The following is a 24205-nucleotide window of genomic DNA, read 5'->3' as shown; positions in this document are numbered from 1 at the left end:
AGAGACGTGAGAGAAGGGGGGGGAGAAGGATTAGCTTGCATTCAAACCAAGGTGGTGTCAACCGCGACCGTCCTTCAGACATCCGGCGGGTAAGACAAAAGAGATTGTGTGTTTACCTTTCCCCGATCAAGGGCAGATAAATGAAAGGACGCGCTTTAGCTATCTCCAATGTGGTCAACTAAGTCTAGCCTGGAGAGGAAAGGGTGGTGCGGGTGAAGAAATTGGGGTTAGGACGGGGAAATAATTGAAATAAACTAAATAAATGATGAAAAATAATAATTAATGCTGTGATAATTTAGAGTGACTCTGACAGCGAGTTTTTGACTTGTCACAGTGTCACGAAATGGTAAAATTCGTATCTACCCAATCAAACATTTGAATCCTTCAAGTAGAAATATAGCAATCAATAATATACTTTCTAATTCAAATGAATGAACAGAATGATATTTGGACCCCGAAATAAGCTCGACTCCTCAACATAGATCTTCCGAATTCAACGCTCAAGAAAGTACTCCAACATGAAATGAATTATCTCCCTTTCATGAACTTGTTTTTATTGAGTGAAAAACCAAAAAGGTTCAAGAATTGAAACAACTCGTTATTTACACTGCTCTTCGTGCGTATCCTACGTGACACTAACATTTCTTTCTCTGAGCTGCAACCATGGGCAGGGGAGGGTTTTGGGGTTCAAACATCCCCTCCAAAATGAAATCCCCCCACATGGGGGGGGGGGAGGAATGGACCTTTGTGACTGATTTTTTGCTTTGATTTGTTTATTTTTGTTGAGATTTAATATTAGTCCATCACTTTCCCCAGCGCAGCCAAGGTTTTGAGCTTAAAATCCCCTTCCAGGGGGTTTGCGGTTTAGAACAAAAAAAATTATGCAAACGACAATCCCTAAATGCCAAGAGCATATCAAGGAGGATTTAGAATTTAAAACCCCCTCCGAAAGTGTTATTTTTACGATAAAACACCCTCTTCAAAGTAAGAATAAAGCAGACATCAGTCACCAGATTCTATGAGCGTAGCCAAGAGGGGTTTTGTATTTAAAAACCACCTCGGAGGGTTTTATGTTAAAACCCCCTCCAGCAGGGTTTTGAGTTTAAAATTCTCCTACAGATAGTTTTGAGGTTGAAAACCCCATCATTGCGGCCATCATCAATATTATTCTTAAGTAAACAACAGTCACCAAACTCTATGAGCGTAGATAAGGGATATTGAGTTTTTTTTGTTTTTTTTTTTTTAAACTCCAGAGATTTTTTAGTTTTAAACACCTCAACAGATGGTTTTGAAGATGAAAATTTCCTTTTTGATATAAAATCTAAAGCAAACTACAATCACCAAACTCCAAGAACGTAGCCAAGAGAGATACACATTTCTACCAGTCGCTGGGCTCCATTAATAAAGTGTAATGAATAACATGGAAGTCATCTTCCGAGATTGAAAAAAAAGACTAATTGTGGCTCAACAAAGATGGCTAAGACAGATTTAAGGAGTCAGTTATAGAGATCGGGTCTCAATCAAGGAAATCCTATGCCGAACTGGAAGTGAGGTTGTGACAGAGCATCGCATGAGGTTTGCGGGACATGTTCTCCGACAAAAGGAATTGCACATACCAAGAGTTGCGATGACATGGAGGCTGGAGTGATCATCGCAACTCTTGGTATGTGCAATTCCTTTTGTCGGAGAACATGTCCCGCAAACCTCATGCGATGCTCTGTCACAACCTCACTTCCAGTTCGGCATAGGAGCGACTGGTAGAAATGTGTATCTCTCTTGGCTACGTTCTTGGAGTTTGGTGATTGTAGTTGCCAAGACTCTCGACATGGCCCAAAAAGAATCCAGTTCGTTTAGAACTCCGTCTCAATTGGTAGAGTCATCTCTTTCGTCATCGGCAATCTCAACCGAAGAAATGGTGGACTCAGAAACAATCGCAACAGTGAATACTAAATGTTTCTTTTGCGGAGGTAGTCGGCATCTCAGAGCGAAATGCCCTGCCAAAGACTGCATGTGTCATTCGTGCGGGAAAAATGGACATTTTTCGAAGGTTTGCAGGTCTCGCAACACTCCTATAACCAAAACAAAAGTCAAAACATCTCCTAGCCACGAGATTAAAAGACAATCTTGTAAAGATTGTAGCTGCATTAAGGACTCTACACATCTAACATCACTAATTGCTACTTCGTCTGTACCTAGTTTAACTAAATCAACAGTACACATCTCTGTAAATGGCGTGAACCTAAAAGCCCTAATTGATACAGGTAGCGGGGAAAGCTACATTTCTTCAAACATACCAAGAGAGTACGATTGGTCAGTGACACGTTCAAAGCACACAATTTGTATGGCGTCATCTCAACTGTCAAGCGTCACAAGAGGCCACACGTTTGCATCGCTAAAATACAAAGGGGAAGTTTACAATCAATTCAAACTTTCGTTACTAGATGAACTTTGCACTGATGTAGTGCTTGGGTTAGATTTCCTCGCATTACACAAAGAACTGATAATTCCATTCAACGGTGGTCGACCTGCATTTCATGTCTGCTCGCTCAATGCTGTTAAGGTAGAGGCACCACAATTGTTTGCAAATTTATCCCCTGATTGCAGACCTATTGCTACTAAATCTCGTCGTTACTCCTTCCAAGACACACAATTTATTAAAGCTGAAGTTGAGAAATTGATACGAAACGGTATCATTGAACCTTCCAAATCACCTTGGAGAGCTCAAGTCCTTGTCACGACCAATGAGCGGCACAAAAAGCGAATGGTCGTTGATTATAGCCAAACTATAAATAGATTTACTTACCTGGACGCTTACCCCATGCCTAGAGTGGATGAAATGGTGGAGAAAATTTCCAGGTATGAAATCTTTAGCACATTGGATCTGGAGAGTGCTTATCACCAAATACCTATCCAACAGAGCGAAAAGAAATACACAGCCTTCGAAGCTTGTGGTAAACTCTACCAGTTTTGCAGAATACCCTTTGGGGTCACTAACGGTGTAGCTTGCTTCCAGAAAACCATAGACACTATTATAGAAAAAGAAAAGTTGTCTGACACGTTTGCCTATGTCGACAATGTAACAATATGTGGTACAGATGTAGACTCCCATAACAAAAATCTGTTGCATTTTCAGAAGGTAGCTCTGGAATACGGAATAACTTTCAACGAAAGTAAAAGTGTATTTGCTACTAAGAAGGTAAAGCTGCTTGGATATGAAATATCCAAAGGGCATTTGAAGCCGGACCCTGATAGATTTCAAGCTCTGCGAGATTTGCCACCTCCAAAAGATCTGAAGTCTCAGAAAAGGATTGTAGGACTTTTGGCATATTATGCTCACTGGATACCAAATTTCTCCGACAAAATGTATCCTATAATGAAAAATCAAATTTTTCCTGTACCTACAGAAGTAAAAACAGCGTTGGAAGACTTGAAAGAAGAATTGCAGAAAGCAGCAATTTTCACCATAAAGTATGACCATCCTCTAATTGTGGAAACTGACGCTTCTGACATCGCAGTAGCTGCCACTTTAAATCAGGAGGGAAGACCTATTGCATTCTTCTCTAGAACTCTTTCACCTACTGAAAGGCATCAATCTGCCATAGAGAAAGAAGCCACTGCAATAATTGAAGCCATACGCAAATGGAAGCATTATTTGTGTGGCAATCACTTTACCCTTATTACGGACCAGCGGTCTATTTCATACATATTTAAAGACACTCATGACAAGAAAATTAAAAACGATAAGATACAAAGGTGGAAATTGGAACTAGCAAGCTTCAAGTTTGATATACAGTATAGACCTGGGAACGCCAACACAGCAGCAGACACCTTGTCTAGAGGGCACTGTGCAACCATGACGAAACAAAGTAGCCTGAAGACGTACCATGACTACCTGTGTCATCCAGGTGTCACTAGACTTCTACATTATGTCAGGTCAAAGAACTTACCCTTCTCGGTTGAAGAGGTCAGACAGACCATTCAACAATGCAGAACCTGCAATAGAATTAAACCGCAATTCTATAAGGAATTTGCAGGTACGCTCATCAAGGCCACACAGCCGTTTGAAAGAATAAGTGTTGACTTTAAAGGTCCTTTGCCATCAGCTACTCGCAACAAGTATTTGTTAACAATGATTGACGAATATTCGCGGTTTCCATTCGCTTTTCCCTGTCCTGATATGACATCTAAGACAGTAATAAAGTGCTTCGACCAGTTATTTTTCCTCTTTGGAACACCCAGTTACATCCACTCTGATCGTGGCACATCATTTATGTCCACAGAAACTACAGAATATCTACATTCTAAGGGCATAGCCACTAGCAGGACAACGCCCTATAATGCCAAAGGAAATGGGCAAATAGAAAAGCTGAATAAAACATTGTGGCAGGCTATTTTATTAGCATTGGACTCAGGGAAGTTGGAACTATCACAGTGGGAATCTGTGTTGCCCCAGGCACTTCACTCAATTCGATCATTACTGTGTACTTCTACTAATGAAACTCCACACGAACGGATCTTCAAATTCAACAGAAGATCGCCAACGGGAACATCCTTGCCTACTTGGCTACAGAACCCAGGCAAAGTATTACTAAAATCCCCTGTAAGATCTTCAAAATTTGACCCATTGGTACAAGAGGTTGAACTTATTAGCTGCAACCCACAGTACGCCCATATACGATTTCCAAACGGCCGGGAGGAGACAGTGTCGCTTAGGCACCTGGCACCAAAGGAAAGTTCCACGGACGACTATTTCGAACCAGAGAACGGTATTCTGCCTCAAGAGGTCGGTGACTCTTTGGATCTCTCACCAGGGAGTCGCTACGGGCCTGAAACTATCAGTAATTCACAGAGTCCCACCCCAATGATGTACAACCAGCCAGAAGTCATCAGTGACTCACAGGGGAGCCACCCAATGCCAGAGGTCAATATTGACTCGAGTCCCGTACAGGACAGTTACGACTTGCAAGGAGAAAAGTCTACGCCAGAGATACCTCCGGATCCTTCCCTTCATACGCATGGTTATAACCTAAGACCCAGAAAGAAATAAAGGAGGGGTGAATGGAGTGATCGTTAAATGAACTTGTGTGTTACCCGTGCTTGTAATCGTGCTAGTATTTGTAATCGTGTTCGCATTATCGTAGTCTGTGAATCGTGACCAGTCTGTACTGTGTTATTGTGTGTATCAGTCGTGTTTTATTGAAATAAAGCCTTGTTTCTAAGGTTATGAATTGACTTAGTATATTACAGAGGCCATTACAAGGAAAGCGCAAGTAGGGACGTCCTCGTTTAACTTGGCGTCACACTTTCATGGAGAACCTCAGAGCAGTGGACACCAGGTGGGAAGAGGCTTCAGACATTGCCAAATACAGATTTTTGTAGAGACAGCTTGCGGAGTGTCTACAGGTTTTTTTTTTACTTTCTCCAGAAAGAACCTATTCTAGGGTACAATAAACTTCCGAAATAATGAAGGGTCAGAATGTAATAAAGTATAATTATGTACTCACACAGACTAATATTATGTGTATGCGTTTCCCCCCTCCCAAAAAATAAAAACGAGGTTGGGGCATCCCCCCCCCAAAACCCTCCACTAAAAAAATTCCTGGCTACGCCCATGGCTGCAACTGTTTTACATTTGTATCTCAATTGATATTTTGTCTCATTTTAGTAGCCTATTTTTTCTTATGAAAATGTTCAAAGTTTTTTATTGAAATTTATCTACCTACCTGTATGGTACAGGTGTGTCGATCGAAGGGAAATTCGATCATTTTTAATTCACAGGATGAAGGAAATAAACTTCCGGGTGACCAAGTCGTTGAGCCATCATAGTTGACGTAGACTGGTCTAAAGCAAATAGAAACCTATGCGAATTACTATAAAACATTACGTGATGTTAATTGAATTCTTTAAGTGATGATGTATTTAAAATATGAGGGATCATGTTTACGTAGGTCTTTTGACTATGTGTTATTGATATAGTACTATTCAAACTATTGTTACGAAAAGAGGATGACAATCTACCAATGCTGAAAAAAGTTCTAGAAAAAAAGTAGAATGAGGTCACATCAGTTCGTTTTTAAGTTTCTATTTTCCTATCTTTTAATGTACACTTTATTACATAAGATTTTTTGTTAAACTCCAAAATAATTTTGTTTATCTCCTAAACATTTCTGTAAGACACACACACTGTTGAGTTCAATAATGTCATCACTTACGCTTTGTCGTCGTCAAAAATATCTCGGTCTTGTAATGTATTGAGAATTAAAACTCGAGGCCGCCATATCTTCTCCGGAAGTGGATGAAGTCGTCTTTGACCTCCATACTGTGCTGGATCCCAGACCAACATCTTAATAAATATTCAGCAGATTACAAAACGGGTAAAAAAAGAATAAAAGTACAAATTAAACCATATGAATAGAGTCGCAGAAAACAAGTCTCACATACCTTAACCTCATCTTTGTAGCATAAACCTCAACCAGAGATCTGTATGACATACCTCAACTAGACATTTTTAGTATATAAATGTAGCCTACATTATGTAGGATATACTTCAACTAGACATCTGTAGGACATACCTCAACTAGACATCTGTAGGACATACCTCAACTAGACATCTTTAGCATATACATGTAGGATATACCTCAACTAGACATCTGTAGGACATACCTCAACTAGACATCTTTAGCATATACATGTAGGACATACTTCAACTAGACATCTGTAGGACATACCTCAACTAGACATCTTTAGCATATACATGTAGGACATACTTCAACTAGACATCTGTAGGACATACCTCAACTAGACATCTTTAGCATATACATGTAGGACATACTTCAACTAGACATATGTAGGACATACCTCAACTAGACATCTTTAGCATATACATGTAGGACATACTTCAACTAGACATCTGTAGGACATACCTCAACTAGACATCTTTAGCATATACATGTAGGACATACTTCAACTAGACATCTGTAGGACATACCTCAACTAGACACATGTAGCACATACCTCAACTAGACACATGTAGCACATAATTCATCTTGTTACGCCTGTAGCACATACCTGAACTATACATTTGTATTACGTATCTCAAAGTGTTACACCTGTGCACATACCTCAACTAGACATATGTAGCATGTACATGTAGTACATACCTGAACTAGACATATGTAGCACATACCTCAACTTGGTACACTTGTTAACATACCTCGAATAGACATATGTAGCATGTACATGTAGTACATACCTGAACTAGACATATGTAGCACATACCTCAACTTGGTACACTTATTAACATACCTCGAATATACATCTCTAGCTCATACCTTAAATATAGGCCCGTAGGAAATAGCTCAACTAGACCAGTAGGTCATCTTCTAACTAGGCCAGTAGGACATCTCCAAACTAGACCAGTAGGACATCTCCTAACTAGATGGATGTTGCACATACCTCGTCCAGCCAGCTCAATGTGAGGAATCCATTAGTAGAAAAGCTCTGAGACACGTCATTCACTTCCACAATGGATAGGAGGTTAAAGCTGACCCCAACGTCCATCACCATGTCCTGGTCTATCAGTGGTCGAATCTCCGTATGATAAGCCTGCTCGTTGATAAGGTTCTCGTACAGACATTTCGTTTGATTATAAGTCTGCCCGTAGCATCGGCTCGACCAAATCGTCACACCTAACATAGCAGCCAATGTAACGAGCACAAACATTGCAGTGCAGTTCAACAACTATCGAACCCCTTGTCAGAACCCCGCGATTACTGTATTACACGTTGGAAACGCACATTGTTAACTCCTGTTATAAATCCTACTCAATGCTCAGTATTTAATAAAAAAAAACACTGTGCACTTTACTTTTAAACTCATTTTTAAACATATTATTAAATTTTACAGTTGGCAAGATTTACCCTCTAACAGGGTGACAATACAACATCGTGACGAACGTGCAGAAGAGCCAGTCGTCCTGACTGAATGTTTTATAAGATTTTCAAGAAAGAATCCCAAACAGATAACTTGCAAACATTTAAGAAGTCAACTCTATTTGTCTAGTACATTAACTAGGTGACTTATTCGCAAATGAAAAGTTTCCATGGGATTTCATTTGTTGACGCTGTTTGTTATTCTTCATAAATAAATAAAAATCAGCCTTGAACTCGATATCAAGCCTTGCGTTTCCAGTGTAAATGTGAAGAATGATTATGTTATGCACCTTGTATGAATTCGTTGATGTTGGTAGTGTGTTACGTTTAGTTTAAGATATGTTTAAGTTGAATTAATCCCATTTATTGTTTGTAGAAAAAAAATAACTATAAATAACTACAATAACTTTTTTATAAGCATTTTTGAAGAGGCTGGGGATGCCTCGAGTTTGAATCAAGGACGCTCACTTTCTTTTTTTCCTTTTTTTTTTATAAATACATTCAAAGAGCGATAACCCAGATATCCCCCTAATTACTTCCCCTACCCCTTGCCAACTGGTCCAGACAAGCGACAGGATCATAGCATATTGAGACAGCTAAAAGCATGAAATTACACTAAACAAAAACAATTGGTAAAAAAAAATATGTCTAATCACTCAGATTTATATATGTTGAATTAGATCTATTACAAATTTAATTACATGGCTGACCCAAACAAACTGTTACAACTACACTTAATATAAGTTTTGTTTTGTTTCTTAAGGCGCACACATCAAGATTTTAATGCAAATATTTCAAATGCTAAAGAAAATCGACTATGTAACTTACGGACATTATGGCATTATAGAGATTCACTGTAGACACTAAGTTACTAACACTAAATCTTTACATAGGTAAATAGAACGAACGAATCAGTTCACAGTAACGATATTATTTTTATATATTTATATATTATTATATTATTTATTATATTTATGTATCTATATTTAGACTACTAGTTCTACAAAACAATCCAAGTCAAGAAATTAACCACGTCTGCTGTTTGTGCAGTACCGTGTTTCCACTTTCTCTGAAGCTGGACTTATTGATTTTTTGCCCACATTAAGACAGACCAGGTATCAGACGACTCAGGTTTCTGTATAATGATTTCTAAACATGGACTATTAAAACCTGTTTACCCTTAACTCGACACGGCTCTTACACATGCAAGAGTTGAGTTTAAAAAAAATTGTGAGTGAAAGTGAAAGAGCAAAGTGAACGAAAAACGATTGAACTATATATATCAATATAAAAGACCTAACGAGTATGCAGGGGGGAAATGTTGGCAGAGTTGGGCTGAAACATTTCATATTTTAAAATGATGAAGCAGAAAAAAGGCGGGCTATAGCTAGGTGCACATGACGTTAGGCTTATATATATAAGGGTGTTGTGGCTGACTGGTAAAGAAATTGCCTTCAGAGCCAAGGGTTTTCGATTTCGAAGACTGTGATTTTTAATTTAGGGATTTTTAGGATGTCCCTGAGTCCCCCCTAATCCAATGGGCACCTGACATACTTTGGTAAGTAAAGGCGTTCTCTTATTGTGCTGGGCAGGTGACAAAATTAATTAATGACCACTAAGAGATTATATATCTGTTTAATTTTTTTCTTTATTGATTCCTCTGTTGTCATTGACTTGAAGACTTGTGCACAATTTTCAACTTCATCCGTGAGTGGAATGGGGAGAAAACTAGTGCCAAATTTGTAACAGACAGACAGACGGGGTAGAGCTAATATGAGCTTTTTAACACAAAAAAAATGATATATCTTTTAGCTATTGCACGTCTTGAGATTGTGTTCATAGGCCTATTACTGAAACAACTTCCATTGTATGTATCTAAGAGACAAGAAGCGCTGCAGTATTGAAATGCCGACATCGATTTTCAATCTAAAACGTAAAGGTTTTTTTTTAACATGATTACTTATCCAACTCTAATAGTGATGTTCAGATGTTGCCATGGTAACACAGGCTATTATTGTTATAGTATTTTTTGTATTTAAAAAAATATCAACCCTAAATGTTTCTAATAGACTAATGACATTGTCATATTCCCATTTTGTTTGAGCAATTGTTAATGAAATTAGTTCTACAATATTGTAGGTTAATGCTAATTACATGATCTAGCAAATATTTTAATGAACTTCTGCATTTAAAATCTTTTATGGTCTTAAGACTACAATTTTTTTGTGTTTCTTTTTATTTCATTATCTGTTCATGAACCAAAATAAAACACCAGGAAGCTACAAAAACAGATTGATAAAAACTTGATTTTCAAAAGACAAGAAATATTTGGGACAATTCTCATTTATTTTACAAACTTCCTCTTAATCTTTCCTTAAAAATGTTATTTAAAAGTTTAATCCTCAAAAGAATAAACGTAACGAAAGTAGTAAGTGATGCAACTTTCATACATAGTCAATCAAATAAAATGTGTAAAATTCTATGGAAGGATTCTTGGTATCGAAACGGGATACAAATTGCTATTGGACCCCATGATGACCTGCTAAACAAAGTAAACAAACAACAACGCTAAAACTGAAATACTGTATGGCCATATCATGAGGTCATCAGGGCTCGAAAAGACCTTCCTGCAATGAACACAAACAGATGAAACAAAGAAGAGAGAGACAAAGGAGCAACCAATTAATGAGATTCTAGTCATAGCAAAAGACGGAAAGGAACGGAGAAAGACGACTGTTCATATGTGGCGCCTCGACGCCTTAATGGTTATTTGATGGTGAATGTTTTTCTTTTAAACATACTATGCCATTTTACAGAAGTTTAGTTTTTATTAAGTTTATTATAAAAGTAAACATCATGTAACATTTTGAGGATGTTTATTCAGCAATATCAATAAGAAAGCCCAATGTGACTACCACCCAGATTGTGAGAAACACAATGAAAGAAATCTTGTCAATATGCTTCCCAACAAGTTTGTATTTGTTCACTGTGGGTTGTATGGGCTCAGTGTCCTGAGGCAACAACGAGGAATCTTTGGTGTTAGTCTCTGAAGTCATACGAACGTCTGAGGGTTTGACTGAAGCGTCCAGTGCGTCCACTTTAGTGGTCAGTTTCGACACTGCATTCATGGCACGACGAAATGTCGAAACTTTTGCAACAGCGGTTTGTAAATTATCTCTGGCTTTCCGATGTCGAGTTTCTTTCTGGAAATACATAATTTTATATATATATATATATATAAACGTGGTTGGTGGCTAAAGGTTAGGTTTATGGGTCAATCTGGTATGGTTGTTGTGCGTGTGTGATATACTGATAACCTGTGACCTATTAATATAATACTAATGTTGATATACTAACTGGTTAGAATCAGATTATTAATAGAGTTGATGGTAAATCTGATTCGCAATAATGTCTGGTTTTTATTTAAATGAGTTATGTGTTATGAACAGTTTCAGCTATAAATCTATATCTAAAGACTTGCAGTTAATAATATACTTTGAGATTTTAAATTTGGAAATTTAACAAGAGTGTGTAGGAAAGAGGGAGTGAGAGAGAGAGAGAGAGAGAGAGAGAGTGAGCTGGGTGTAATAGATATGGAACTGCTACCGATTTCGTACTGTAGACAATAAAAGTTGAAGATATTTAAAAGAGTTAGAGTTACAAGGTTTCCTTTGAAGTTTAAGAATAAATCAAATAAATCAAATAAAACAAATAAAAAAAAATCGAACAAACTAAAGAAAATCAAATGGAATAAAATAAGAATTGAATAGATTGAAAAAAATTTTGTTTGTATTGTTTTGTTGTTGTTTTTTTTACTATTAAATATAACAATCGAAAAAGGTATTGAAAAAATTATGTAGATAAAATATTCTTTTTAAACATTATACGATGATTTTTAGTTTAAAATCAGAAACTTGTTACCTCTTCCATACTGGCCAGAAATACAATGATGATACTAACAATCACGGTCAGCATAGAGATGATAAGAAGGATTAATATATAGATGGTCAGCTTGGCCATTTTGAGAGACGAACTGGGCAGCATACCACTGACGGTGCTCATGAATACGGACAAGGCCAGAAGGACCGTTATACCTTGTTCAAACAAAAATTAAAATGAAGTTAAAAATTCATTCACAACACCTGACTTTGTATACAGCTATTGATTGCATTTTTACTACTGCCCGGTGACATGATAAGCGAAGGAATGTCAAAAGCGTTTTTTTTTAAAGATGAAAGTGTTACTAGTTTCTCTAAAGGAGGTTATGTGGCTGAGTAGTAAAGTGCTTGGCTTCCGAACCGGAGGTCCCGGGTTTAAATCCAGTTATTATGGGTACCTGCCACTAGTTGGGGAAAAGTAAAGACGGTTGGTCTTTGTGCTGGCCACATGACACCCTCGTCAACAGTAGGCTACAGAAACAGATGATCTTTACATCATCTGCCCTATAGGCCACAAGGTCTGAAAGGGAATCTTTACTTTTTTGTTTACTTTATTCTCTAAACATAAAGACAAATTGAAATTTTAAAAGTTATAATAAAATGAACTCAAATTTGCAATCAACTATTGTCATGTTTGCTTTAGGGAAATTATATTTTGACAAGATACGTTGGTCGCTTCCAGCCATAAAAGAACTAATTTCATTGAACCCTTCCTCTAATGGCAATTAAGTGCTCTTCTGAAGATACTTACTCCGCTACATCTATCACTAAGACTTTAAGGAGTAATTCTTTTTTTCATTAATATTTCTTGACTTCGTCTGAGAGGTCATCTCTGAGTATAACTTGCCTTGTCAGCACATAATAAATAAGATTACTGCATACTCTATAGTAGTCTATAGTGCACAGTTATGACACTGGTACGCAAGTGTTAAACAAGGCATTGAATATCGCATTTATAAATGTAAGAAAATGCCCAAAATGTCTACAGAAAAAATTGCCAACATTCAATGTCAAAGTTTTATCGACTATATTTTTTTCCCATAGATCCGTTCTTATCTTATAAATTACAGAATAGAAGATAATTACTTAGTTACTCCAAAGTTCAGTCTAGTTTGTATGAAAATGAAGACCGATAACTCACCATATCCAATTTTCTCCCCTGAATCAGCCGGGATAACGAAGACCAGAATGTTAAGGAAAGAGAGGAACACAATGGGCAGAACAATGTTCACGATCAGAAATGTCGGCCTTCGTTGCAAGGCAAATATCAACTGCGAAAACAAAAGTTAATAAGGAAACATGTCTGTGCTCTAGTTGTTACTTCCTGTCAGTTTTGTTACAAAAATAAACATTTATATGGGCCTAGTTTTAATAACATTTAAACAAGTTAACTGTTAATATGACTTAAGTTTTCAAAATTGGCTAATTAAGCATAGCATATTATGCTCAACACATATAGATTTAGAAAAATAAAATATAGCTTTTATGTAGTGCTACTTTCAGGGCTATGGTGGAATCTCATTTGTGGACCAGTGGGGGAGGGGTATCTGGGAGAAAGTTTTCCGTGCTCTCTTAGGGCACCCAGTAAACAACTCTGCCAGAGTCGGGTATGGAACCCCTTCATGGGTAGACTAACTAAGCCAAGTTCAAGCGTACTGAGCCTCTCGACAGCGGTTAGATTTGATTACATTAGATTAGATAAGATAAGATAAGATAGGATAAGATAGGTAGATAGATAGATAGAATGATAGATAGATAGATAGATAGATAGATAGATAGATAGATAGATAGATAGATAGATAGATAGATAGATAGATAGATAGATAGATAGATAGATAGATAGATAGATAGACAGACAGACAGACAGTGCGCGTCCTTGTTGTAAACGTCCTTAGTGCAGACTTTCCTCACTTATTAGTTCTACATTGATTTATTTTATCTGATGTACTAATTCTCAAACGTTTCTCAACAGTTCTCCTACAATCACTTACTTGTATAGTAGACAAAGATATATTAGAAGACGTCACTTGTGTTATATTTATGTTTGACGACAGCAGGTTCCATTCTCCATTAGGAATGAAGAAATTCTTTTGAACTTCGCTAGTGAAAGCGACAAACTGCATTTCTGTGACGTCCAACGTCATGGCGACTATCTACAATCAGGGGAATCTTTTAGTATAGTTTTTAAAGTGAGGAGTTCATATGATTTATATTGTTACCATACCTCTATTCAAGTCACTCCTTCATGGACGGTGAAGAGACGATATTCTCAAAAAAGTCTCTCATGATTTTCGTAACAAATTTATTAGTTGATGTATATCGCTGAGAACAGAATTACTATCTCGTTGGCCACATGGGAAAAACTTTAGTTAGAGCCCTTATCATTTTTCAAAGTAAAAATAAATAAATGTTAATTTGGCAAGAGACTAAGTATAGGTCTAGATCCTACATCGGTTTTGAAAGGACTATCGCTTTCTTGAAAGGAGCATCGCGTTCAGGAATTTCCGACTGTAAGGCTTTATTGATTTAAGAGTTTAATAAATTTAAGCTCAGGAAAATTGTGCGCATCGTCTTGTCAGTCTAGATCTCAATGCTTACTATCGGATAATCGGAATATTCAAAGGTGTTCTAGATCTATACATTCACTTAACCAGGAGTCTTTTTCGCAAAGAAGGAGGAAGGGACGTGAGAAAAATATGTTTTTGAATCTAAAATTCATTTATTTGTAAGAAAAAAATAACTGATCAGTATGTGACATAAAGGAGGTATTGTCTTTTTAAAAAAGTATTTTTAATGTTTTTCTTTGTTTAACTAATTAACATTCGATAATATATTTGCATAGTAATTGAATTGCTGAAAAATGTATCTTATGGCATAATATTTTTACGACTTAAAACTATAAAGGACTAAAGTGAGAAACAAATCTTGGGCGCGAGAATAGGGCATATTTATGATTTAATGAACTAAAGGTAGGCCTATTGATTAGTGTCATCTTGTGCCATCATAAATATAGTAGCCGAACTATGTTCGTCTGCAATTCTCTTCTCGTGACGATTTATTAGGATTGAACTAATTTTTTTTTCCTTTTGGTTAGGAAATAAAAAGATAGAGGGTCTTACAAAAAGTAATTTCTAATGACTATTTTTATTACTTTTCATTTGTCTGAAGAGCCCACTACTATACATGGTTTCTTTTTTTTTTTTTTTTTACAATTATACTTTTAGAATAAAATGTCGTAAATATAGCATTTTACACTAATGTTCCAAGGTTCAGTACTTAATTTGAAATTTGCAGTTTAGAAATGATTAATCACAATAGATGTATACATCTTTGTAAATTAAGATAGTAGAACAATGTAAGCAGAAATAAAGTATGTTCTAGAATAGACTTGAGTATTGAGTAGCTGGTGTCAGAAACATGGCTTGTTTTACCGTTATGTAACAGGTCTGTTTATCGAATGGGTAGTTGGTGACATCCAGCTCACAAGATGTGGGGAAAAGACTTCCTGGGACCCAGGAGGTGTGGCCATTGTTGAGGATAAAAACAGGACTGCAATGGAAATAATAATAATGAAGAGATTTCCAATGAATTTATTGCACGTCTGTGTGTATATCTATATATAGCAATCGGGGGAATTTCTTTCGATAATATTTTTTATTGTAATTTTGCTTATTTAACAGTTTCCTAACCGCATAAATCTATTCTTTTATTCACCTCCTATCCGCATCTTTATTGCTCACTTCAGATTATGCAACTGATTCATCTCAGGTGTGGTATAGATGTCTAGCATGCAAATAATTGCTAATTGTAAGGCCTGAGAAAATGTTATAATTCCCGAATAGCTGATTATTACTCTATTCGTTTGCAAAATAGAGTTGTCTAGATTTTGTCATGAATTCAAATATTCTTATTATTCGAATAGCAGATTTTCGGAAAATATCCAGAAAGACATAAGGTTGTCCTACTTCTTGATACCAAACATTGAAAGTACACTCTGGTAGCCCTTCTTTTCTCCGACTACACAAAGATTGTAATTAGACTGTATTCAAAAGGTAAAATTAAAAAAAAAACTGAAATGATCTTCAAGATCATGGACGTTGTAAAATATTTTCTGTACATTCTCCAAATACAACATCACTTGACTGTAGCAAGTAGTATAGTTATATTCATAGGTAATATAAACAGTATTGAAATAGTCGGTTCAAAGTGAAATGGTTTAGGAAAGTTAATTGTAAACATTCTATCACGACGAGTTGTACAAGTGTTGAAAGTTTGTTGATTAGCTTTTGATGTATCTTAAAGTAGCCTGCATTACTTACTGCTAGCAACCCATCACTTCCTGGGGTATCCTTTCCATTTTGTTCATTCCAGTTGTAACCAAACATTAAGATGTCCGCCTCTAGTCGCGTCGCCAATAGCTTATTGCATGCCTTATCTGAATCTTGCCTTGTGGTCAGAGGCGTAGTGGGGGCAAGGGAACACGATGCCCGGGCGCCATCCTCGGGGGGTGGGGCACATGCAGCCTATATTTCTATGTGATGTCCATGGAAAAAGGGGGGGGGGCACCAGTAACGTACCTTTCCCCGGGCTCACGTTTTGCTCACTATGCCTCTGCTAGTGGGTTCCACTTCGATGCTTGCCTAGTGATGCTAGTTGGCTATTCACCGAAAGTGTTCAATGATCCAATCCAGATTCAGCTTTTCTTTTGATTTCTTTCTTGTACAAATGTTTGGACTGCTTCTTTGTAGGACGATAATATTGCTAATGGTATCTGGCCAGCAATCAAAGATTTCTACGTAGGCACCTGTTTGCAACTTACAAATAGCAATCTTAGTTGACCTCCATGTCTAGACTCCACATAGTAAAATGGGTTTAACATTTAACTCCATGTAGTAAAATGGATTAAACATTTGGCTCCATATAGTATAATACATTTAACATTTGGCTCCATATAGGCTCCATTTAGTAAAATAGATTTCACATTTGGCTCCATATAACATAATTGATTTAACATTTGGCTCCATATAGGCTCCATTTACTAAAATGCATTTTATAATTTGGCTCCATATAGTAAAATGGATTTAACATTTGGCTCCATATAGTAAAATGGATTTAACATTTGGCTCCATAAAGTAAAATGGGTTTAACATTTAAATAAAAGAGACGAATATTTTGTTTCCAAGGAAATTTTTCTTAAATTCCAGATTTTCTTGAGCAGTATAAAGGCGAGTCTTGCTTTACCAATCCTTGCTTTGACAACAGCGGCTATTCCAACTGTTCCTTCTATAATGATACCCCTCTCTTACATAACTTGTATTCTGGTCATTGCGTCGTTTAAGATCAGCTTAAGTTGTTAAATAGTAGAATCATTTCAAAGTAGTACAGTGCACAAACACTACTCACGCCTTGTCGTCATCAAAGAGATCTCTATCTCCCAATGTGTTGATGAGAACAACTCTCGGTCTCCAGATGTTCTCAGGTATCGGATGGATCACATTGAGTCCGCCATAATTGGATGGGTCCCAGGCTAGGATCTGTTGAAAGTGTGAAATACGTTGATTACATCTAGTTTAATACTCAAATATTTTATGACAGCTGATTTATCATCTATACAAGGTATTAATTTGACAAAGCTTATATCAACTCACTCTGTCTGTCTGTCTGGTAAAATCTTGTTCACGTTATTTCTCCCACTTCTCATTATCGGATGAAGTTGAAACTTTGCATAATTATTCAGTGTCCCTAACATAACACGAGTCAATTAATAAATTAATTAATGGTAATTAGTTAATTTAATTTTAAATGGAAAAAGGAAAACAAATTTCACAGTATAGATAGAGGATATGGCTGTAAATGTACAGTTATTCCACTTAAATTAGCTTTGCTTTGAAAAATTATTTTACTTTTTTTTTTATTGAATTTGTGTCAGAAAAACATTTTCAAGAGAACGACATTGAACGACACACAAGACAGACACTTGGTGCACGCTATTAGTCGCAAAAGGAAGTCCTCAGATTCGTTGCTTATAAAGTAAAGACGCTCAAGCGTCTACGTTTATTTACATGTTTGTCTAGTCATCAATGTTAATTACAGAGACCTAGACTCTGCTAAGTCATTAGTTTTCCTGGCTGATTCAGGCAATTTGTTTTAAACTGTGATAGCTGTAGGGATGAAAAAGCACTCGTATGAATTAGTCCTAGCGTATAGAATAAGGAATATACCTTTATCTTCGTGACTTTTAGAGTATTTCATTAGGTAGTGTTGTATTATCTGTAAATAATAGTTCAGTATTTTATGTATCCAGTATCACTGCTAGGGTTATGTCTTCTTGATGTTTTAGGGGTCTCTGGGTACATATATTCTAGGATTTGCATAACCAATGTTATAAATTAGTTTTTTTTATTGAGGTTTGATTTGTAATTTTAAAAAAAAAGCTCTATGTTATGAAGTGTGTGTGTGTGTGTGTGTGTGTGTTTCTATGGTGACGGTGGAACGAGGTTAGCGATTAGTTGTGAATGATGCATTATTATTGCGTTGTCGTCTTTTGGTGTTAGTTTGGAAAGACGACTTCAGAACTTGAGACTGAAAGGTTGTATTTTTGTAGTGAGTTAGATTTTGTTAAAACATAGTCTATTATTACTAAAGTCTACTACATTTATCACAAGTTGATTTTGTCTATATTATAAATAACATTTTATTTAGTTTTGTTCACAAAAGGAAGTTATTCAAATTTGAAAAAGTTGTATTAGTTAAGACATATTACGCCTACAACGGTTCAATTGTCTACCAGCAGTTTGGTGCTATCAGACAGCAATCATTTACAACACCCTAATGCTTTGTTTCATTTTAAAATGATTTCGTCAATATGGGGACCCCATGATATTTTTTCCTTCATATTAATACCTTGGTATTTTTTTGTGTCTGAGCAACTGGTTTACTATGAATAATAATAATTATAATAATTTGCATTATTTTTAGTTTTTTATATTATTATTATTTTTACTCTGCAATCTTTAAATAATTGAAACTTTTCTTGGTGGAAAGACATGGTCCAATGTTATTCCCATTTCTGTAATTCTAATTCACTTTCAAAGATGTTAGTATTTTAATGACTCAATAGTCGTTACTGTTTTTAATTGTTCTGCGTATTAATTATTCCTGATCTGATCCGATTCGGGAGGTAAAATATGTCAATTAGAAACAGTAATAGATCTAAGACTGTTCCTTGAAGAACATCTGAGTTTACTCATGAGCATTGAGTAGCAAGAGTCATTGGTCATCCATCAAAACATTTCGACAATCCAAGTTTCACAGCACTTAACAATTTTAAGAGGTATGCTTGTATTATATGAATTCAGAACGTTACTATTTGCATTTCAAAGCTCCATATCATATGCATTCCAAACGTTCCATATTAAATGTATTACAAATGTTTCATATTGTATGCACTCCAAACGTTCCATATTAAATGTATTCCAAATGTTTCATATTGTATGCATTCCAAACGTTCCATATTAAATGTATTCCGAATGTTCCATATTGTATGCATTCCGAACGTTCCATATTATATGCATTCTGAATGATCCATATTAAATGTATTCCGAATGTTCCATATTAAATGCCTTCCAAACGTTCCATATTGTATGCATTCCGCACGTGCCATGTGTACCTCGTGGTTTATGAATGAAGCAAGTAATGGGGCATCTAAATTAAGTTGACGGCACGGGCTCAGTCTGTCAAAGTTGATCCCAGGTATTAACTAGGCAAAGTACGTCCATAAATGTCAATCTGTGAGTGAAACTAGTGTTTTAATTATAGAGGTAGCTATCCAGCATTGTTGTTTGAATGCTTTAGTTGTATTCAGTGGCGTAGCTAGCCATGTGCGAGTGGTGCGGGCATCAAGTGATGAGGGGCATCAAACTAAGGATAAATTTTCTCAATACAATCAACGCATTGTACATACATAAGCAACGGATGACCTTTACTTTACATCATCTGCCCTATAGACCACAAGGTCTGAAATGGAAACTTTACATAAGCAAAGACAAACTACTAAACTTTGATTGTTTACAAGAAATTAATTTACTTAACCCCCTATGCTCTTTCTTAAATTAAGGTAATTAAGTTAACCAGGTTGAATCTGAATCAAGTTTACTAGATTTGTTTAAATCTCTGAAGGCAACGCACTTTTACACGCTCACGCACATTTTGCTACTTCATTTTTCAGTACTCTGGTTTCATCTAGATCTACAGCTTACAAATAAATGCCTTATACACTAAAATAGCAGAATCTGGCACTTAATGGACATCGCGAACAAGTTGAAGAAGAATGACAAAGATAAAATCCAGGTCATTTCTAGAGGTTTGTGAACTTACTCTTCAAGTAGTCTACGCTGCACTCCTGAGGGAACCTTGGCTTCGGACCAAGTTTAGTTCCAGACCAAACACGTGCCTCCAAAAATACAAAACGAGCCTATTGTCAAATTGATTTTTTTTTTCAAATTAGCAATACTTTAAAAATAAATACACATTAAGTCGAAAAAAAAAGTCATTTCACAGTTTTTTTTTCTTCTTTTTTTTAAATACCCTAGCTGCGCCACTGTACTATAGAACAAAAGTTATGGTCTAGATTTAAGAAGATTAAAATCAAGTGCACGAATAAACGGTTCCCATGATGTCAGATCTGGCGATATTTTTTTCACGTGAAAACCCCGGGACAACCAAGCTCTCAGTTGACACCGAGAGATCCCGGGGGTTTTATTTAAAATGTGTATCCCTCTTTCAAACTAACCTTAAACTAGGTGTTGTAGTATTATTTTATTGGTATTATATCATTATTTTGGTACCATATCATTGTGTTGGTTTTCATATCTTTGTGTTGGTATTGAATAATTGTGATTGTATCATATACACTGTATTTGTATTGCTATAATATCACTGTGCTGTTATTATTGTTGATATGTGTTGGTATCTGTCACTATTGTATCTTGAGGGAGCACAATCATATGTCATATGCGGATTCAGAGATGCCTTCAAATCTATTGCATCTCATTATAAGGATACAATGAAGAACCAATTAAGGAGCTATTTCGTATATTATCATATGCATATCTATTAAAATAGAGGGTAATATTGTATCTAACTCTTAGCTTTCGCAAAGAAAAGTCAGGACGGCGACCTATGCCAACACTATTTGTAGTATATGTATGACAGTGACTAGAACTCACCTCATCAGTCCAACACTATTTGTAGTATATGTATGACAGTGACTAGAACTCACCTCATCAGTCCAAGAAAACATGAGAAAACCGTTAGCTACAAAACTCTGTGCCACGTCGTCAATTTCCACGATGGACACCAGTTCGAAGCTGACATAGACATTCAGAATATCGGCTTGGTTAAGCAGTGGTCTTATCTGCGTGTCATATTTGTCGCTGCCAAGTTTGTCGTTGAAGAGAGACAGTGTGTGGGAATAATTCTGCCCTTCTATGAGGCACCAAAATTCCAGACACATGACCATCGCCACGATTCCATACTCCACTTTCTTACACATTGTCTACTGTACCTTTTTGTTTGGCTTCAGATATTGAAGAGGAGTCGTAAGAATGAAAGAGACATTCTCTTGCCAAGTGTAAAGCCTGACGAAATAAAAGGGTTATGGTTATTTTTAATCCAATAATTCATCTTTTGTGTCCACTTCTATTTGTTTGTTTGTTTCTGTTCTCGAAGTTGTTTAGTTTCCTTGAGGTTATGTTGTTTTTGTTCTGTTTATTCAATGTTAAACACAAAAGCTTATTTTTATTTCTTACAAAAGCTTATATCAGCTCACTCTGTCTGGTTCAATGTGGCCCGCGTTACTTCTCCCACTTCCCATTCTCGGATCAAGTTGAAAATTTGCACAACTGTTCATTATCGAAGACAAAATATGAATTACTAAAACAAATAACCCAAATAAGTAAATCAATTTGTCGCCATTAATTTTGTTTTATACAGAAATATACTCTTAAAATCTGTCTTAGCCATCTTTGTTGAGCCACATTTAGTTTTTTTTTTCAATTTCGGCACATGACTATTCACTGCACTTTATTAATGGAGTCCAGCGACTGGTAGAAATGTGTAACCTTTCTAGGCTACGCTCTTAAAATTTGGTTTGCATTAGATTTTATATGTAAATGGGAAGTTTCGGTGACTGGGGCAAGGGATGGTTTAATATAATTAAAATCTCACCTTAAATAAACACAATTAAAGCAAAAAATCAGTCACAAAGTTCCCCTCCCTCCCAGAGGGCTTTAAATTTAAAACCCCTCCAGATGGTTTTGAGTTTAAAAACCCCTCCAACGGGGTTTGAAGCAAAAACCAACTCTTCAATATAAAAAAAAATCTAATTACACATTAAAAATTCTATGAGCCAAATGGGGTTTTGAGTTTAAACCACCCTCCTCCATAGGGCTTTAAGTTTTAAAGCCCTCCAGTTGTTTTGAGTTTATAATCATCCCTACATATAGTTTTGAGGTTGAACAGATGATTTTGTCGATAGAACTTCCCATTTACATATAAAATCTAAAGCAAGCCAAATTTCAAGAGCGTAGCCAAGAGAGGTTACTAAAATACCAATCAAAAGTGATTGGACCATAGCGCACCGAGCATTCTATAAAAATGAAAGTTGCGCTTAACAGAAACAATTAATAAAATATTTGGAATCGCACAAATTTAATTATTGTTCATCTATTTAAAATTAAATACACGATTAATTCAAAATAATGTATTTAATTTCACTCAATACAAGCTTTGTTTTTTTTTTGTTTTTTTTTTTTTAAGTTTCTTTTTTTTTTTCAGAGCGACATATTGATTTCATTTTTTAAATTAAGCCTTCAATGTCTTTCCTTCTTTCAATCTAAAACGTTACATTCAAATCTGACATTCTCCTTGTAAATATACACTGAAACAGATACAATACCATTACGTTGTCAACGGAAACATTGTAAGATCTGTTTTATAGACCTATTATTACAATCACTAATTCGTAATTTACAAGAATATTCCTTTTGAATCACAAATCAAAGCCATTTTAATACATCACTTTTGTTGAACATAATCGAAGTAAGATCCCAATAACAGAATTAGACACAAAACTCTTGAGACTTTATTCAACTGTTTCATTGTAACACTTAAGCTTGTATACAAGCGTGGTTATATTTCATGAGACGAATGCACATACAGTATGACAGGAATTGTGTAGAATTATAATGAAAAGATTTCTAATCAGTCAACAGACCTCATTCTGACGATGAAACTTTTTGATTGGTGTGGCTGAACACTGCGCTCGATAGCTAAACGTCTGATGTGTTACTATCAATAACAAAATATGGATTTGATACGGACGCGTGCAACTAAAGTTATTGTTTTTTTCAAGGTAGGTAGCCCTACTATCACCATCTCTCCTTAAAGAAATTATGGATCAAAGAGTATTTAATAGGATCTGTAATTATAGATTTCAATAATGATTGGGACCTACAAATTACAAATTGACAATCAGTTGTGTTTTGTGTTGGTCGCGACGGGGGTTCAGCCCAAATAGCATAGTCCCGTAGAAATAAATATTTTCTTTTGTCATAGAGGTTCGTCAGGAAAGGCGTTCTAAAACTTTATCGATTTTCTTAACTTGAATGGCTTTATTAAATTGCATGCGGGTTTGGGTATTTGATAAGAATGGAATCAGGCAACTAGAGAAATAAACTATTCATCTCTTCAATCCTCAAATCAAAAATGTTCACGCCTGATTGATTCATTTCTAAGACATTTCTTTCTGTTAAACTGTCGTATCTATTTTGATTATGTGCCTCGTTCTGAAACCCCTTTAACACGTGACTTCTGGCACATCAGCTGTTTATTTTACGCTTGACTGATTAGCTGCTTTTACGTTGCTGTTCAACTGTGTCTAGTTTTTGACCAAGTGTTGCATTCAAACATGAACACGTGACCTAGTATGACACCACAGGAGTTGATTGTGTTTAGATGAACTTAACACGTGACCCATGACTCAATAAAGTATTTTAAGGTTTGAGACCCGCTTGCTAAGTCATGAGAAAAAAAAAAGCACACGCTTTTAATAGACTCTTTCTCTAGTGAATATTTGCAAAATTATTGGAGCTAAGAGCATGATACTATTTCTGTTGAAGGGTGAATCACGTGTTTTATAAGTTCAACTTAGTTGTGCAATACAGTCACGCTACTGCTAGTTGACTAGACTGTTAAGCTCTAATATAGTCTTATAGCTAACACCTTTTTTGTTGTCCTTTCGGTCTCAGAGTCCAGAACATAAACGAGAAACGTTTC

At 36.0% G+C, this 24205-nt stretch overlaps 1 protein-coding gene across 11 annotated transcripts; it reads right to left on the bottom strand.

Moving 5' to 3' along the window:
- Nucleotides 1–10790: 10790 nt before the first annotated feature.
- Nucleotides 10791–23518, bottom strand: LOC106054653 (neuronal acetylcholine receptor subunit beta-3-like). 11 transcript variants are annotated; one of them, XM_056039258.1, is made up of 8 exons: nucleotides 23385–23518; nucleotides 21150–21507; nucleotides 17273–17403; nucleotides 15301–15418; nucleotides 13861–14022; nucleotides 13011–13140; nucleotides 11853–12025; nucleotides 10791–11134 (listed from the first exon to the last, which is right to left on the bottom strand). In XM_056039258.1, exons 2-8 carry the CDS (start codon nucleotides 21420–21422, stop codon nucleotides 10808–10810), a joined length of 1314 nt encoding a protein of 437 aa, XP_055895233.1. In that variant the 5' UTR covers nucleotides 21423–21507; nucleotides 23385–23518; the 3' UTR covers nucleotides 10791–10807. The 11 variants fall into 11 exon arrangements, with proteins under 11 accessions (XP_055895233.1, XP_055895232.1, XP_055895224.1 ...); XM_056039257.1 differs by lacking the exon at nucleotides 23385–23518 and adding an exon at nucleotides 22902–23368; XM_056039249.1 differs by lacking the exon at nucleotides 23385–23518 and adding an exon at nucleotides 22827–23367 and having other exon boundaries at nucleotides 21150–21771.
- Nucleotides 23519–24205: the final 687 nt, after the last annotated feature.

This window comes from Biomphalaria glabrata, chromosome 8, assembly GCF_947242115.1.
Source record: "Biomphalaria glabrata chromosome 8, xgBioGlab47.1, whole genome shotgun sequence".
NCBI lineage: Eukaryota > Metazoa > Mollusca > Gastropoda > Planorbidae > Biomphalaria > Biomphalaria glabrata.
The sequence above is the reverse complement of the archived record's forward strand: the minus strand, read 5'-3'. Positions and strand labels throughout refer to the sequence as shown.